Here is an 18,973-nt window from a genome sequence, read left to right as displayed (position 1 = left end):
TATATCTCCTCTCGGTGAAGTATTGCCTGATCTAAAGATCTTTGTAAGTTGCTGAATTTCACAGATAATGACATAATTACCTCGTGCTACGGATGAAAGCAAAGCAACAGTTAAGGAGTGGCATATTTTACCATGACAGACACGTACACAGCATCGAATACCATGATGTGAGTGAAAGCTGCTCTCACTGTATTGTCCGGTGTCTGGTAATCCCTTCGATACCGACATCAAACCAAAAAAAGAATCCTGACCACAGAGTGTGGGTAATTATGTCAAAGGTCACTGGCAATGTGCATTCAGCTGATTGCAACTGTTAAAGCAAGTCACTGAGCATGCGTACATGTCATACGGGAGAGTTCTAATCAGGGGTGGATAACAACCTTATAGGAACCCCCTATAGCTTCAAAGAAAGTGAAAAGACACATTTGATACCTAAGACTATATACTTGCAAAAGAAAAAAATATCAAATGGCATGGTGAAAATCAGATCATATTTGATGATTGGTCTACTAGACACAGGCTGACCTGGGGCTAAACAAGAGCAACAATACTGCAGCAGCAGTAGCAACAACAACAACAACAACTACTACTACTACTACTACTACTTCTGTTACTATTACTGCTACTGCTGCTACTGATATTAGTCTAGTAATCTGTATTCTGTTCAATTTCAGTTTTCTGCCAATGGTTTGATGATTCTTGCCAAGAACTACCTGGAAGTCTACCCTTATGATAAATGGTCGGATAAGGTGAGCTGCAGCTTTTTCTTATTCTTCATCGTTTATTGTTTTAAACTTTGGGGAATTATGCTTGCTTCGTAAAATGTCTTGATTTGAGATTGTGTAGGACACGCTTCCCTGGGGTGCCGTGTAGTGGGACTGAACCTGAAAACATGTGGTTGTTAAGCAAACTTCTTAACTGCGCACTCATGTCTGTGCCTCAATAAAAATATCTTTTATCTTATACTTGTTTCAGTCATTAGACTGCATTCATGCTGGGGCATGACTTATATCTTTTAAAGCCTGGTACTTATTCTATTGCTCTCTAATGCCTAACTGCTAAGTTACGGGGACATAAACAAACCAACACTGGTTGCTGAGTGGTGTTGGGGGACAAACATAAACAAAGACATGCGCGCACACACACACAAACACAAAGACAAACAATGGGCTTCTTTCAGTTTCTGTCTGCCAAATTCACTCACGAGGCTTTGGGTCAATCTACTGGGACTGAACCCAGAACTATGTGGTTGGGAAGCAAGCTTCTTTCTCTGCTGCCACATCTAGGCCTAATTGTAATATTCTTTTTTTAATTTCTTTCTGACAGGAAATTTCAATTTACGAAGTTGGTCAAAGTTTTCTACCCACTTCCCTGGAGGTAAGTTACAGGGTTTCTGACAGACTCTAAGATCATCATCATCATCACCAGCAGTTAGCTGTAGTAACAGCTGCATTAAAATCACATCTTACCATCACTGTCATCATCCTTGTCATCACCAATATAACCCTCCTCCTCCCTCTGCCCCTCCTCATTCCACCTGCCCTGTTTCCTCCTCCTCCTCCTCCTCCTTTCTTACTCCTTACCCCCTTCCCAAACTTCCTTTCCTCCACCCAGCTGCCTCCTCTTTCTACCTCTGCCCTTTGCTCCTCTCCACCCTCCCTCTGCCACCTCTCTTTTCCTTCTCTTCCTCCATGTTCTCCCTATCTCTATTGTCATCATCATCATTGGCATCAGCATCACTACCACTTACCATTTCCACCACTGCCAACATCATCATCATGACCACTGTAGTCAAATGTTTAATTGAAAAATCTATTATAAAGTCAGTTTATTTCGTTCTTCCTAAATGTTTTACCCTGCACCTATGTTTGAAATCAATTATTTTTGATAAATTAAAAAAAAAAAATTTACTATTTAAAAATCAAAATAATTATTGCTTAGTCATATTATCCAATTAATTGCCTTCGTTTTAAATCCCTCTCTTCTTCTGATTTAAACCTTTCACTGCAAAATTAAATTCCATGGTTATTCCATTAATGATGTTAAATATCTACCAAAAATAGAATTGGTATTTTCTGCAAATTACATTGCCTCAATAAACTTGACATGTCTCAACAGGTAATGCTTTCAAATATTACACTCTTCAACAAAAGGTAGATTGGGATATAAAACTGATTTCTGCAATTAAGAGTAATGAAATTTTGATTAGATACATCTGATTTCCACAGTGCAAAGGATTAACCAATGGTAGGAACAATGATGAGGCTGATTACATTAACGAACTTGATTGTGCTATTGATAACACTTCTTATTTTCTTTATATTGTAATTAACTAAATTTTAACCCTTTCACTGTGAAATTAAATTTCGTGGTTACTCCAGTAATTAAGTTAAATATTGTTCTATATTTAAGAGATGAGGAATTATGTACGTTATTTAAATTATTTACAATTGACGGATATTTGTCCTCATCTTGTTTGTTTGTTAACACAACGTTTCGGTTGATACACCCTCCAGCCTTCATCGTTCGATTCCAGGCAGTGACCTGAGTAATAATAATAATAATAATAATAATAATAACAACATCAAAAAATACCTTAGGAATGAGAACCCAGGTTCGAAATTTTCCCAAGACACCTGATGAAGGCTGGAGGGTATATCAGCCGAAACGTTGCGTTAACAACAAACAAGATAAGGACAAATATCCATCAATTGTAAATAATGTAAATAAAGTTAAATATCTAAAATATCCTCCAAAAAAATAGAATTGGTATTTTCCTGCAAATCACTTTGCCTCAATACACTTGAATTATTTCAACAGAAAATAGATTCAAATGTGACATTCCTCAACAAAAAACAGATTAGTATATAAAACTACTTTCTGCAATTAAGAGTAATGAAATTTCGATTTGATAAATTTAATTTCAACAGTAAAAGGGTTAAGCAATGATAGCAAAAATGAGGGGGATGATTACACTAACGAAGTTGATTATGACATTGATTACATTCCTTATTCTCTTTTTATTTTAATTAACTAATTTTAACTCTTTCACTGTGAAATTAAATTTTATAGTTATTCCAGTAATCATGTTAAATAAATATCTACCAAAGAGATAGTTTCAACCATGACATTCCTCAACAAAAGATAGATTAGTATATAAAATGGTTTCCAATAGTTAAGGGTTGTGATATTTTGAGTGGATGTATCTGTTTTCTGTAGTAAAATGGTTGAAATAATTATTACTATGTTAATTTAAATTTTAAAAAAATTTTCCAGATGTTGTCAGGTAAAACCTCACCACCCTCTTTACTCTCAGAAGCTGATCTTATTTCTCTGATGGAAAAACATGGCATTGGTAAGAAACAAGAATTTCTCAGTTTTGCAATTTGTTACTGTTGTAGTTTTATTGTCATCATCATCAACATCAATGTCTCCACCACCACCAACACCTCTCCTATTATTACCATTACTATTGTCCAGCTTGGGACTATAGCTGAGGACACTTGCCCAAAGTGCCATGCTGTGGGACTGAACCAGGAACCATATGGTCGGGAAGCAAACTTCTAACTACACACACACACACATATTTGCTCAATTTTAACATCTGTTTCACCATACTTTGATGTGGGGCAAGGGGGGGGGGTCTGGTCTTTCCCCTTATCAATAGCCCCTAATCAATGCATTTATCATCTCCTCTGTGAGATGCAATGGCTTCAGATCTGTCTTCACCATTTCATCCCAAGTCCTCTTTGGCTTCCATTCATTTTGTGATTTTTCATACACAGACTCAGGAAGACATAAGATGCGGTAGTGAAGCATGATCTTCGGATGTTGCACCTCACGGAGGTAATGACAAGTAACTGAGACCTTTGGTGATATGCTGTGCTTCAGAAGACTTGTCAAGCCAAGTGAAATTGTAGTCATGGCTGTTGCCAGTGTCACATAACACACCCATGCCAGTGGCACATAAAAGCACCCACTACACTCTCGGAGTGGTTGGTGTTAGGAAGTGCATCCAGCCATTGAAACCATGTCAAATCAGACTGGAACTTGGTGCAGCTCTCTGGCTTATCAGTTCCAGTCAAACCATCTGACCCATGCCAGCATGTAAAGTGGACATTGTTGATGATGATGATAATCCCCCCCCCCCACTTAAACGTATGTTCTATTAGAATAAACTATACTGTGGTAGGCACAATGAGAGAAACTCCTATATTGGATTTTTGTGTAAAATGCACTCTAGTTTACATCATTAGGGGGAAGATAAATTCTTGCCATCTCCAGCACCAGATCACATGAGTTTGTCCTAACAGAGCATCCACGTTTAAGTGGGGACAAATATTAACTCTTGGTATTATTACTGCCTCTGTCGCTAATATACAAGGTCTGATCAGTGAGTATCCAGACTGTTGCCATAGTAACGAAGCTAAAGCACACAGAGTGAAGCCACTCGGCAGAGATTGACCTCCAACTCTGCTGTGCATGTACGCTAAGTCTTAATGTTCTAGCTCATTTCTGCTGTTTACTGCAATGCCTTAAAGGAAGGTGTCTAGCATGTGATCATTGCTTTGACCATGACAGAGAAAGTTGTCATGGTGATACCTGCTCAGAAGCCTGTGCAAAGTTGCCGAAATATTATGGAGAAGTGTGTATGAGCTGCACACAAGTGTACGAGTGGTTCAAACGTTTCCAAGATGGCTGAAAAATGTTGACATTGACAAACGTTTTGGGAGAGCCGCAACTTCAGAAAACAGAAAAACGTCAAAGTAGAAAAGAGGAAATTGTCGAATCACCATCCATGAGTTATCAGAGTAAGTAGAGATTAGTTATGGTTCAGTTCAGTCCATTATCACTGAAGATTTGGCTATGAGATGCGTGATCTGGTGGTCTTGGCACTGGAGTTGGTGGGAATTTATCTTCCCACTAGTGATATAGACAATAGTGCATTTTACCCCAAAATCCAGTATGAAAGTTTCTCTTATGGTATTTACTGCAATATAGTTTGTTCTTATAGAACATCCACATTTAAGTGGGGATAAATATTACCGCTTAGTATTGCTACTGCCTCGGTTGCTAATATATATTTTTCACACTCATATTCACCTCCCTATAATTTAAGGGTATGTCCCTCCTCTACAGCAGGACACCTGTTTCTGTCCCTCTATCATACTTTAAGCTCTTGTCACCTGGCACAAAGCCACTTCCCTTCATACTACTCTTCCTCTCAGTTGAAGGGTCTCTGTCTTGCAAGTTACTTGGTGACCTCACTGGTGCTGGTGCCACATGAGTAGCATCTAGTACATATGATAAAGTGGTTGGCTTTAGGAAGGGTATCCAGCTGTAGACTGTGAAGTTTGGAGCAGTCTTCTGGTTTGCAAGCTTCTGTTAAACCATCCAACCCATGCCGGCATGGAAAATGGATGTTAAAAGAAGATGATGATGATGATGATAATTCTGTCCATTGCAGGTACCGATGCCACTCATGCGGAACACATTGAAACCATCAAAAGTAGAAACTATGTTGGAGTGAGAGGTGACGGCAGGTTTGTTCCAGGACATTTAGGAATGGGACTTGTGGAAGGTAGTTATACCCTTTCTATTTGTATCCCTTGTATTTGTGCCTGTCCTTTACCATGTGTGCCCTTTGCATCTCTGACCCTTGTCACGTGTTTATTCTTGTTCTCCCTACAATTTGTGCCCATTTATGTGTCTGACCCATGTCTCCTGTTTATTCCTGTCCTCCCAACAATTTGTGCCTGTTTGTGTGTCTGACCCCTGTCTCTCATTTATTTCTGTACTCCCTACAATTTGTGCCCATTCGTGTGTCTGACCCCTGTCTCTTGTTTATTCCTGTCCTCCTTACAATTTGTGCCCATTCCTATGTCCGACCCCTATCTCTTGTTTATTCTTGTACTCCCTACAATTTGTGCCCATTTATGTGTCTGATCCCTGTCTCCTGTTTATTCCTGTACTCCCTACAATTTGTGCCTGTTCGTGTGTCTGACCCCTGTCTCTTGTTTATTCCTGTTCTCCCTGCAATTTGTGGCCCTCATGTATTTGAGTTTTCAAAATTTCTATTCTTTTAAACTTTTACTGGATTCTGTCTTTGGATTCAGACATTGCTGGCCTTCATTGGTTTTAGTTGTTTACACCAACCCCAGTCTCATACTTATTTTACTGAAGACATATGGGTTAAAAGGATAAGTCCACCTTGGTGTAAAGGGACAGGATACTAGTTGAATACCACAAGATTTTTTTTTCCAGTATGCTGATTTTTCTTACTAACTCTCTCTCCCTCACACACACACACAAACATAACGCACACACACACACACATCTGTAATGCTTTGACTTTTCTATATTAAACAGGTTACGATGCAATGGGTTTTGCCATGTCCAAACCAAACCTACGAGCAGAACTGGAAGCAGACTTAAAGAAGTAGGAATTTCATTTTCCATTTTCCTCTGTTGACGAAGTTCTTGGTCAACATCACCATCATTATCATCATCTTCTTCAACAGCAGCATCAGCAACAGCATCATGAATGTTTTAATGTTTACTTTGATTGGCCTAGGGCTACAGTAGAAGACACTTGCCCAATGTGTCACACAGTGGCCTGAGACCATGCATGTGTCTATACCTAAAGATTATATCTAAAGGATCATACCATCTTCACTTTATACCTCTTCACCCTCTGGCAATGGAATCTGTATGTGGTCAGTTGATATGCTAGTTATAGCAGCTAAATCTGCAAGCTATATCTTGCTGTCATAAAACAAGGAAGGACATACAGTATGATGTTCAGCCTAGATACATTACGTATAACAATTCTCTGAACAGTGGCCATTAAAAGAGAGACATGTTGCTTATAGTGTAAAATTTAACTCTTAGAAATTTGCAGCATTATTATTTTATGGTGTATTGCTGTACTCAAGAAGACCTGCCCACCACAACAGAATTGAAATTCTAAAACTAGGGTGTCATGTAAAATGCATTGGTGTGGATGCTTGTGCCATGTAAAAAACACTGGTGATGGTGCCATGTAAAAAGCACCTTGTGCACTCTGTAAAGTGGTTGGCATTAGGAAGGGCATCCAGCTGTAGAAACTAAACCAAAACAAACCAAGGAACTTGGTGCAGCTTCTGGCCTTACCAGTTCCTGTGAAGTCATCCAACCCATGCCAGCATGGAAAACGAACACTAAATGTTAATGATAATGATGACAATTATTTTGCAGTAGAAACTGTTTAAAACTAAAGCCGTATTTTCTGACGTACAATACAACATGGTATATAGTATATACATGCTGGTGGCACGTTAGAAAATCATTCCAGTGAGGTCAGCATGGAAAGTGGACGTTAAACAACAGCGACGATGATGATGATGATCATCATCATCATAAGAGTGTTGAATAGAACTGCCAAATTTAGTTATTTGTTTCCTTTTGTTACAAATGTTATACTTCCTTCAGAGAGAATTGAAACTGCATCACAAGAATAACAACTGAAAATTATTTACTTATATGTTTTTTTATTTATATCTCCCTTTTATTTTGTTTTCTTTTGCAGGGTCTGTGGAGGTCAGAAAACTAAAGAAGGTAATATTTTTTAATATCAACCCTTTAGCATTCAAATTCCTATCAAATATAATTGGAAACCATTATTATTATTATTATTTCATATGTGCACAAAAGATTAAACTGTTGGAAAAGAAAAATTCCTGACATCAGGCTACAACAAGTGACCTTAGATGCCAAGAACCTTCCTAAGTATCCTTGCTGTCCCTAATAACACTGCTTTCTGGAGTTGCACTAAACCAGGCTTTATACCTATTTCTTCTATTTCTTCTGCCTAAATCTTTAGGGATAGTTCCTAATGTACCTATAACAAATGGGATACATTTTACCTGCACTTTCCACACCCTCTGTAACTCAATGGCTAGGTCCTGGTACATTGCTATTTTCTCTTTTTTTTTTCTATATCTCATATAGATTTTCTCATCATTTGGGACTGTAAAGTCAATTATCTGGCACTTTCTATTTTCTTTGTCTACAACCACTAAATCAGCCATCATTGCCGTCGTCGTTCCCTTGCTCTTCCTTCTGGTTGAGTAATCAGCACAAACCCCTTTCTGCCCTTATTCTTGATTAATCTCTCTCCCTTGCCATTACCTCTGGCTAGGTAACCATTTATCTCCTTTACAACAGCACACCTCTTGTTAACTCCCACTCTCTCTCTCTCTCTAGGTCAGGGGTTTTCAAACTTTTTGACTTGCGGACCCCTTTATATTTCAGGCTTTACCTTAGGGACTCCCCTTATAAACGCTTATGAAATTTATACATAAATATTTGCTTAAAATAACATATATTTTTACATTTATTTATTTAACAGTATTTAACAAATAGGTTTATTGTCAATTAAAAGATTTCGATTAATAAACATACATAAAATCAAATTGCCCATAAAAAGTATTTGCTGTCCACGGACCCCCTGTCTTGTCCTTGCAGACCCCCTGTGGTCCGCGGACCACAGTTTGAAAACCCCTGCTCTAGGTAAGTGTTTCTACCCTTGTTCTTGCTAGCTCTCCTTCTTTTCCTCTCTCTCTCCCTTTCTCTGGCTGGATAGCCATGGACTTCCTCTACAGCAGGGCATCTGTTTCTGCCTCTCTGTCACACCCTGACCTTTCATCATCTGACACAAGATCACCTTCTCCAGTGTCCCCCTCCCCTCTCAAAGACTCTTTGCCTTGCAAAAGTCACTTTGGTGATCCTGCCAGTGCAGGCGCCACTTAAAAAGTACCCAGTCCACACTGTAAAGTAGTTGGCATTTGGAAAGGCATCCAGCATAAAAAAAACCATGCCAAAACTGACCTCACCTGTGCAAGTGCCGTGTAAAAACCACTCAACCCACTCTACCGAGCGGTTGGGGTTAGGAAGGGCATCCAACCATAAAAACCATGCCAAAACACACTCAGAAGCATGGTGCAGGCTCCTGCCTGGCCAGCTCCTGTCAAACAGTCCAACCCATGCCAGCATGGAAGGAAGATGTTAAATGATTATTATTATTATTGTTGCTATTATTATTATTAGACAAGACCTTTGTGAAGAGTTTCGTCAATCCTTTTAAAATATTATTATTATTATTATTATTATTATTATTATTATTATTATTAGTAGTAGTAGTAGTAGTAGTAGTAGTAGTAGTAGTAGTAGTAGTGGTAGTTTGTTATATGTTTTGTTCTTCTCAAATTTTTCCAGATGTGTTGCAGTCACAGATAAGGAAATATAAAGAAGTATTTATTAAAGCAGTTGAACAGGTTTGTAATGCTTTCGTTATCTGCTCCTCATCTGAATAACTTCAGTTTTAGTGGCTGTGTTAAGAAATCATATATAAACTGCCTGATCATACATTCTTTTTCTTCTTCTTCTTCTTCTTGCATACTATTCATGTCCCTATAAGAATCTTCATCTTGGCTTAGCTTCTTGAGTGAAAATTCGGAGGAGGATGTCCGCATCCAAGCCCTTTTATTTCTTCTAAAAGTTAGTTTCAAACTTATTCTGATTATTGTTGCGTCAATATTGTAGGCACGAAAGATTGATGAAGCTCTTGGTAACTATTTGGGAGAATCTGTGCCATACACAGAATCCAGTAAGTAAAGAGAAAGAAAGTTTTTTTTTTCTTTTTCCTTAAATTTTCATTTTTTTTATTATTGCTATACTCTTTTACTTGTTTCACTCATTTGACTGTGGCCATGCTGGAGCACCACCTTTAGTCGAGCAAATTGACTCCAGGACTTACTCTTTGTAAGCCTAGTACTTATTCTATCGGTTTCTTTTGCCGAACCGCTAAGTTACGGGGACATAAACACACCAGCATCGGTTGTCAAGCGAGGTTGGGGGGACAAACACAGACACGCAAACATACACATACAGATATATATATATACATACATACGACGGGCTTCTTTCAGTTTCCATCTACCAAATCCACCCACAAGGCTTTGGGTGGCCCAAGGCTATAGCAGAAGACACTTGCCCAAGGTGCCACGCAGTGAGACTGAACCCAGAACCATGTGGTTTGTAAGTAAGCTACTTACCACACAGCCACTCCTACACTATATTTCACAATTTTTCAAAAAAATGTCTAATAACTCTTCCTTGTTAATTTTACATCTCAGATTTTCTAAAAGAATATCTAATACACCCTGCCATCACCCTTTCTGTACTGCCAGCCACCATTCTTTCTCACCATGACCACTTGTTGATATTCATGATTCTCTTATTGCTATGCCTATTACCATCCCTCACTTGATCTTTGTTTCTCACCAGCAAATGTGTAGCTACCATTATTGTCTCTCTTCCTATACTCACTATCATCACTTTCTCTTCATATATATATATACATATACATATAATATATATATATTTGCCAGTGCGGCTGGACTGGCTCCTGTGCAGGTGGCATGTAAAAAACACCATTTGAGCATGGCCGTTGCCAGTACCGCCTGACTGGCTCTTGGGCCGGTGGCACGTAAAAGCATCCACTACACTCACGGAGTGGTTGGCGTTAGGAAGGGCATCCAGCTGTAGAAACTCTGCCAGATCAGATTGGAGCCTGGTGCAGCCTTCTAGCAGGGGCACTGGCAACGATCTCGCTCGAAAATCCTACGAAGGCCAGTCAAGCGGTACTGGCGACGGCCACGCTCAAAATGGTGTATTTTATGTGCCACCCACACAAGAGCCAGTCCAGGGGCACTGGCAACGATCTTGCTCGAAAGTCCTTGTGTGCGTATATATGTTTGTATTATGTATGTATGTGTGTATGTATATATAGAGGTATGTATGTGTGTGTGTGTACGTATGTATCAGTGTTTGTATGATTGCATACAAGTCAATATATTCGTCAATGAAATTCCAGCGTGGTCTGAGTTATTTATTCTTTTTCTGTATTTCTCAGCTACCAGTGAGAACATGGCTACTGTTGAGTCAGTGAAACGCTGCCCCAAATGTAACCAAGACATGCTGCTGCGACAGAGGAAAGAAGGCAAAGGGTAAGAAGGTTTATTAGTCACTTGTTGCTTATCGAGATTATACAGGAGATGGTACTTGCCCAAGCTACCGCTACATCGTAGGACTGAACCAGGGAACATGAGGCTGCAAAGCAAAGTCATAACAGCAGCATTGCACACAGGCACACACACACACACACACACGTGGCTGTATGGTTTAAGAAGTTCACTTCCCAACCACATGGTTTTGGGATATGGCCCAGTTGTAGCAATTATATACAAACACATAACTTGTTCAAATACAATTATAGTTGTACTATTATTACTACTATAATTACTAATCTCTGAGGCCTCCGTCTGTCATTAAGTTAACCCTTTAAACTGGTCATGTCAGGCCCCAAATATTTTGTCTGTTTTATGTACAAACTGGCCAGATCTGGCCTCTCCCACATACTGTACAATGTCATTTAAAAATAAACAATAACATCATCAAAATCTCAAACCTATGATATAATCCAGGATTGATTCGAAACAATGAGGATAAATAAGCATTACTTTTGACAGAGTAATCTGAATGCTAAAGAGTTAAATCAGCCATATCCAGTTCAAATATTCTGCTTGTTTCATGTTGAAACTGGTCAGATTTGGCCTCTCACACCTACCTGCAATGTCATTCTAAACATGGTCACACCATTGAAATCTTAATTCAAAACAATGTGAATAAATAAGCATTACATTTGATAGTAATCTAATTGGCGAGGGGTTAAATCAGCCCTATCTCACCCAAATATTCTCCCTGTTTTATGTTCAAATTGGACAAATCCTGCTTCTCATGTCTACCCTACAATGTCATTCTAAAAATAAAGGGCATCCAGCTGTAGAAACTCTGCCAAATCAGATTGGAGCCGGGTGCAGCCATCTGGCTCACCAGTCCTCAGTCAAATCGTCCAACCCATGCCAGCATGGAAAGCGGACGTTGAACGATGATGATGATGATGATCTAACATTGATTTCCCATTTTGTTTCTAGTTACTATCTTGGCTGCATTGGTTTCCCAGAGTGCCGAAATGCTATTTGGTTTCCTGATTTTGTTCTCAAAGTTGAAGTTGAAGGAACCATTTGTCCACAAGTAAGTTTTTTTTTTTTCTCTCATCAACTTTCTTTTTAAATTTCTGTTTATATACAACACATTTAACTCTTTTTTTCCCCTCTAAATTGGTATTGAATGGGTTGAACATAACTTCAAATTTAGAAATACTACTCTAAAATGTGTAGTAGTAGTAGTAGTAGTAGTAGGAAGAGGAGGAAGAGGGTGGTGAACTAGGAGGACCGTTAGCATGCCAGACAAAGTGCTTTTTAAATTCTGTGCTCAAATTCTGCTGTGGCCGACTTTGTCTTTCATCATTTTGGGTGTCGATGAAATAAGTACCAGTTGTGTACTGGGGTCGATGTAAATGACTAGCCCCCCCCCCCCGAAATTACTGGCCTTTTGCCAAAATTTGAAACCATTATTATTGACATGCATTATGTATAAGAAGACAAACGGCATTGAGCTGGCAGAATCATTACTGTGCCAGGCAAAATCCTAAGCAACATGTTGTTCATCTTTACGTTCTGAGTTCAAATGCTGCCAAGGTTGACTTTGCCGTTTGTCCTTTCAGGGTCGATAAAATACGGACCAGTGGGGGTGGTCGATGTAATCGACTTATCCCCTGCCCTGAAATTGCTGGTCTGGTGCCAAAATTTGAAACCATTATGTATAATGAGAAAAAGTCATTGAGCTGGCAGAATTGTAAATGCATCAGATTAAATGCCAAATAGCATTTCTTCCAATTCTTTATATTTTGAGTTCAAATGCTGTTGAGGTTAACATTGCTTTTCATTCATTTGGGGTTTGATAAAATAAGGAGGAGGGTGCAAGGATACATATCACTTTTACTCTTTTACTTGTTTCAGTCATTTGACTGCGGCCATGCTGGAGCACCGCCTTTAGTCGAGCAAATCGACCCCAGGACTTATCCTTTGGATGCCTGGTACTTATTCTAACAGTCTCTTTTGCTGAACCGCTAAGTTACGGAGACGTAAACACACCAGCATCGGTTGTCAACCGATGTTGGGGAGATAGACAGACACACATACATATATAGGCGGCGAGCTGGCAGAAACGTTAGCACGTCGGGCGAAATGCTTAGCGGTATTTCGTCTACCGCTACGGTCTGAGTTCAAATTCCGCCGAGGTCGACTTTGCCTTTCATCCTTTCGGGGTCGATTAAATAAGTACCAGTTACACACTGGGGTCGATATAATCAACTTAATCCGTTTGTCTGTCCTTGTTTGTCCCCTCTGTGTGTAGCCCCTTGTGGGTAGTAAAGAAATAACACATACATATATATATATATATACATATACATATATATACGACGGGCTTCTTTCAGTTTTCGTCTACCAAATCCATTCACAAGGCTTAGTAGAAGACACTTGCCGAAGGTGCCACGCAGTGGGACTGAACCCGGAACTATGTGGTTGGTAAGCAAGCTACTTACCACACAGCTACTCCTGCGCCTATGATGATAATGATGTTACTAATGTCCATAATATAAATTTCTTCTAACAAAATGTGGTTTGTTCTTGAACTCCTTATTTTTATTTATTGATTGATTGATTGATTTATTGATTGATTTGTTTGTTTCTATCTTTACACAGTGTCAACCCGGTCCGGTCCATTTGTTACGGTTCAAATTCCGACCAGGCTATGTACCACCCATGATACCAACAGAGTAAATATCGTTAGCAGTTTTTCTTTACTACACTTCTCCTACTCAGTATTCTCTCTCTCCCCCTCTCTCTTTTTCTCTCTCACTCTCTCCTCTTTCTCACTCTATTTCTGTCTGTCTGTCTGTTTCTCTCTCTCTCACCCCTACATACAGACACAGAAACAGTAAATGAAGACTTCTGCTCAAAATGTCAAACTTGCTCCTCATGGCAAATTGTTTTATCTTTTAAATCCTTGGTCTCCTTAAATTGCGCCTTTGATGGCTCTACTTAACTATCTTCCTATTTATCTCTCCTTATTTCTTTCTGTGTTCCTTTCAGTTGAAGAGCGTAGCTCGAAACATCAAAGATTTTCTCTATTCCCGAGCGTTACATCCATTTGTTGTTTACACCACCTGTCTTTGTCTGTTGTTTTTTTCGTAAATTCTACCATGTATATATATATATATATGTATATGTATGTATGCGTGTAGTATGTGTGTGGGGTGTATGTACATATATATGTGTATGTGTATATGTGTGTGTGTATGTGTGTGTATATATATATATATATATATATATATATATATATCATCATCATCGTTTCATGTCCGCTTTCCATGCTAGCATGGGTTGGACGATTTGACTGAGGATTGGCGAACCAGATGGCTGCACCAGGCTCCAATCTGATCTGGCAGAGTTTCTACAGCTGGATGCCCTTCCTAATGCCAACCACTCCAAGAGTGTAGTGGATGCTTTTATGTGCTACCTGCACAGGAGCCAGTCCAGTAGCACTGGCAATGACCTCGCTCGAATGTTTTTTCACGTGCCAGTAAGGCGACGCTGGTAACGATTACGCTCAAATGGTTCTATTTACATGCCACTGACACAGAAGCCAGACAGCTGCTCTGGCAATGATCATGCTCGGACGGTGCTGTTAGTTTCTCTGCTTCATCAGTACAACAATTTTTTCTGAGCATAATATGTGTGAATGCATGCATACATAAGTATGCACACATTCACCAAGAAACAACTTGGTAGTTCAACAGTTTTTTCCCATCTTTCTATTTTCTGTAGGTACGTTGGTTGTATTGGAGGCTGTGATACTTTTCTGATGGAAGCTTTAGACATTTATTGTAAGTTTTATTCTCTATTCATTATCCTTAATCCTTTAAATTATTTTGACAATGACATTGTTGGGTAGGTGTGAGAGGCCAGATCTGGTCAGTTTAAACATAAAGCATGTAGAATATTTGGACCTGATGAAACCAGTTTAAATGCTAAAAGGTTAACAGCATTTTCTCTTTATTTCTTTACTTTCATACCCCTCTCTCTCTCCCTCTACTCTTCTCTCCCTCTACTCTTCTCTCCCTCTACTCTTCTCTCCCTCTACTCTTCTCTCCCTCTACTCTTCTCTCCCTCTACTCTTCTCTCTCTCTACTCTCTCCCTCTCTACTCTACTTTCTCTTTCTACTCTTTCCTCTCTCTTTCTCTCTACCTATCTCTCCTCTCTCTTTACCCTCTCTCCTCTCTTTCTCTACCTGTCTCTCCCCTTTCTCTACTCTCTGTCTCTACCTTCCCTCTCTCCCTGCCTCCTCTCTCCCTATCTCCCTGCCTCCTCTCTCCCTGCCTCCTCTCTCCCTGCCTCCTCTCTCCCTATCTCCCTTCTCCCCTATACTCTCCCTCTCCCTCCCCTTCGTTACACATTGTTTCCCATTACCTTAAGTGCTCATCGACTTAAAACATGTTTTGCTCATGGCACTGACTGCTCTGTTTTCAACACTGGTCCCTGCCCCTGACAAAGTCACCAGTTTCATCAAGTCCATAATTAATGCCTGCTCTCTTGTAATTAACCTTGAGTTATTCATTCCTTGTAAGAAATAAATTCCAAGTGTTAAGCATAAAGGATAATGATATCCAGTCTTAATCTCTTCTGTTATTATCCACACTTCCCTCCTATACCACCGAACAGTTCTAATGTTTATCTCTTGTAATGTTTCTGTTATTGTCCACACCTCACCACAATACAGCAGAACTTTCTCAATGTCTGAAATAATTCTAATTCATTTCAGCATCCCAAAACCGACAAACAACGTCATCTTCACTCAACACTAGAACCTCTTCAACATACGGTGACAGTGGCTACGGCAGTGAAGGGTCCAACAATTCCTCCTCCAACAACCGAAATTCATTTCAGCCACAAAGAGCAAACAGGAATGCAACTAGTGGCAGCTGGAGTTCAAGGGGAACTGAACCCCAGTTGAAGAAGCCTGGCGTGATGAATGCACAGTCTCGACCTAGAACGACCTTGATTAATAGAAATGGGGACCAGTCTGATGCCACGACTATTGTTTGTGGCTGTAATGTAGATGCTATTTTATTGACCGTACGCAAAGAGGGACCTAATACAGGTAATTATTGGTCAAAGTTGGTCAGTATTTTCTTTTCATTTTCAAAATTTAAAAATAGTTGTCTAGGCGTAGGAGTGGCTGTGTGGTAAGTAGCTTGCCTACGAACCACATGGTTCCTGGTTCTGTACCACTGTGTGGAACCTTGGGCAAGTGTCTTCTACTATAGCCTCGGTACTATGAACATGTGATTAGAATGTCACAGGAAAGAATTGAGTTATGTCCCTTCGTGCTGAGGATGACTTGATGTTTGGCTTGTATGTGGTTGCAATTTGCCTTAGTTGTTTCAGAAACATTTCTATCTATCCATCCATCCATCTCCTCTGCTCACTATTTCTGGAAGTGTCTTGGGGGTAGAGTACTCTGGTATTTTCTCCATAGGGTCCTATCAGAAGGAGCCTTATTGCTGGCTGTACTAGCATCAAGTAGAGCCTTTAAGATATTCATTGAACGGACCCCATCTACCTAAGATTTGCATGTGTCCCTTGTTAACTTGTGCAGTGGACGATGGATATTGCAGTCTTTGGTGGTTGGTGGTCTTGCTTATGCCAGACACCAAGCTGATTTTTGTATTTGATCCATAGACTCAGAAACATATCTGCATTTTAACTCTTTTAGCATTTAAACCAGCCATATCCAGTTCAAACTGCCCAGATCTGGTATCTCATACAATGTCATTCAAAATTTCGAATCTATGAGATAACACAGGATTAATTAAAAAAATGTGAATACATAAGCATTGCATTTGATGGAATTACCTGAATGCTCAAGTGTTAAAGTAGTTCCATCTTCCTTGACCATTTTTACCACTGTTACCCACTTGTTGATGATGATGATGATGGTGATGATGATGATTTACTTCAAGGTGAGCTGGCAGAATCATAAGCACTCCAGGCAAAATTCTTTGTGGCATTTTCATCTGTCTTTATGTTCTGAGTTCAAATCCCACCACAGTCAACTTTACCTTTCATCCTTTTGAGGTTGATTAAGTAGCAGGTGAATACTGGGGTCAATGTAATTGACTTACTCCCACCCCCGAAATTGCTGGTCTTGTGCCAAAATTTGAAACCGTTAATTAGCTGATGTTATTTTAGTTTGTCTTTATTTTAGTCTTAATTAAACAATTAACAATATTGTAGTTTGTTTTGTTTATTCGATTGCAATGCCTCTGCTTGTCGTTTCAGGTCGACAGTTTTATAAATGTAACAGCAGCACCTGTGATTTCTTCCTGTGGGCTGATCAAAGCTCAAGTTCCACCACTTCAAGCAGGTGAGACAACTTTGTTATTGCTGCAATTCTAATGCCACCAGCATTATCATTATCAACTTAATTAACCACCATTATCACCTGAATTATTACAAGCCTCCTCTTCTATCTCTCTTAATATGTAGTCAAAACATCCAACCCATGCCAGCATGGAAAGAGGACGTTAAACAATGACAACGATGATGATGACATGTATACACTCTGTCGATTACGACGACGAGGGTTCCAGTTGATCTGACCAATGGAACAGCTTGCTCGTGAAATTAAAGTGCAAGTGGCTGAGCACTCCACAGACACGTGTACCCTTAACGTGGTTCTCGGAGATATTCAGCGTGACACAGTGTGACAAGGCTGACCCTTTGAATTACAGGCACAACAGAAACAGGAAGTAAGAGTGAGAGAAAGTTGTGGTGAAAGAGTACAGCAGGGTTCACCACCACCCCCTGCCGGAGCCTTGTGGAGCTTTAGGTGTTTTCGCTCAATAAACACTCACAACGCCTGGTCTGGGAATCGAAACCGTGATCCTATGACCGCGAGTCCGCTGCTCTAACCACTGGGCCATTGCGCCTCTACAACATATATATATATATAAAAACAATATTGAACACACATACATGAGGTGTGTGTTTTGTCAGTTCGTAGGCAGGCTGCAAATGTAGGCGTAAGAGAATATATTCTCATGAATTCACCTGGTGTTTAAAACACCCAGGTGTCATAGATAAGCGAGAAAACTTGCATCAGGTCCCATGACAGGAATAATAGATGTTAATGCTTCATTATCTTTATGATGTGTCAATACTGTGTGTCTGGAACAAGGCTGGATGTAAACTAAATCACCTTCTATGACTATATGCAAAATGGTGTAAGAACCGTCTGCTGGTAGGTCCCAAGGTTTCATACCACTGTAAAAAAAATTGCACGCACACATGTGTACACTGGCACACAGATAGATGCAGTGTGGCATATGTCCAGGCAGGCATTGGTGTGTGATGTAATTCCAAACCAAGTGGGCTTGGCGTTCAGCCCCACTGTGTGGCACCTCGGGCAAGTGTCTTTTACTGTAGTCCCTCAGCTGACTAAAGCCTTGTGAGTGGATTTGGTCGACAGAAACTGGAAGAAACCTGTTGTGTGTGTGTGTGTGTGTGTGTACCCTTGTCTGGATGTCACATGATAGTTGTAAATGAGGATCATCATCATCATCATCATACAAACAATTCCTTGATTTCCCTCTTCTACAACTTCCATTAACTTGGGAGTGCTCAGCATTTTCATTTGCAGTAGTCATCATCTCTGTTATCTACGTCTGTCTTCTCTTATTTATATCTAGTTTTTGTCTTAGTTTATTTGTACTGATTTGCATGTGTGTGTGTGCATGTATATATATACATATATAAATAATCATAAATATACAGGGATTAGCATGAGTTGCTTCTCCAACATACTGAGAATTTAGAAATAGCAGTCAAAGAACTACTGATAGTTTGGAATCAGTAGTTCTTTGACTGCTATTTCTAAATTCTCAGTATGTTGGAGAAGCAACTC

The 18,973-nt window shown here is 39.6% G+C and overlaps 1 protein-coding gene across 1 annotated transcript in view; it reads left to right on the top strand.

Moving 5' to 3' along the window:
- The window catches only part of LOC106881787 (DNA topoisomerase 3-alpha), a 42,512-nt gene that overhangs the window by 21,816 nt on the left and 1,723 nt on the right, over window positions 1-18,973 (top strand). The window contains exons 13-26 of the mRNA XM_014932292.2: window positions 675-749; window positions 1,327-1,377; window positions 3,277-3,355; window positions 5,468-5,581; window positions 6,370-6,439; window positions 7,568-7,596; window positions 9,256-9,314; window positions 9,583-9,646; window positions 10,955-11,048; window positions 12,036-12,135; window positions 13,710-13,783; window positions 14,835-14,893; window positions 15,830-16,168; window positions 17,350-17,434. Of these exons, the coding sequence (XP_014787778.2) occupies window positions 675-749; window positions 1,327-1,377; window positions 3,277-3,355; window positions 5,468-5,581; window positions 6,370-6,439; window positions 7,568-7,596; window positions 9,256-9,314; window positions 9,583-9,646; window positions 10,955-11,048; window positions 12,036-12,135; window positions 13,710-13,783; window positions 14,835-14,893; window positions 15,830-16,168; window positions 17,350-17,434 (1,292 nt within the window). The remainder of the gene's footprint in view (window positions 1-674; window positions 750-1,326; window positions 1,378-3,276; window positions 3,356-5,467; window positions 5,582-6,369; window positions 6,440-7,567; window positions 7,597-9,255; window positions 9,315-9,582; window positions 9,647-10,954; window positions 11,049-12,035; window positions 12,136-13,709; window positions 13,784-14,834; window positions 14,894-15,829; window positions 16,169-17,349; window positions 17,435-18,973) is intronic.

This window comes from Octopus bimaculoides, chromosome 25 (assembly GCF_001194135.2).
Source record: "Octopus bimaculoides isolate UCB-OBI-ISO-001 chromosome 25, ASM119413v2, whole genome shotgun sequence".
NCBI lineage: Eukaryota > Metazoa > Mollusca > Cephalopoda > Octopoda > Octopodidae > Octopus > Octopus bimaculoides.
This window is presented reverse-complemented; position numbering and strand designations above follow the sequence as displayed.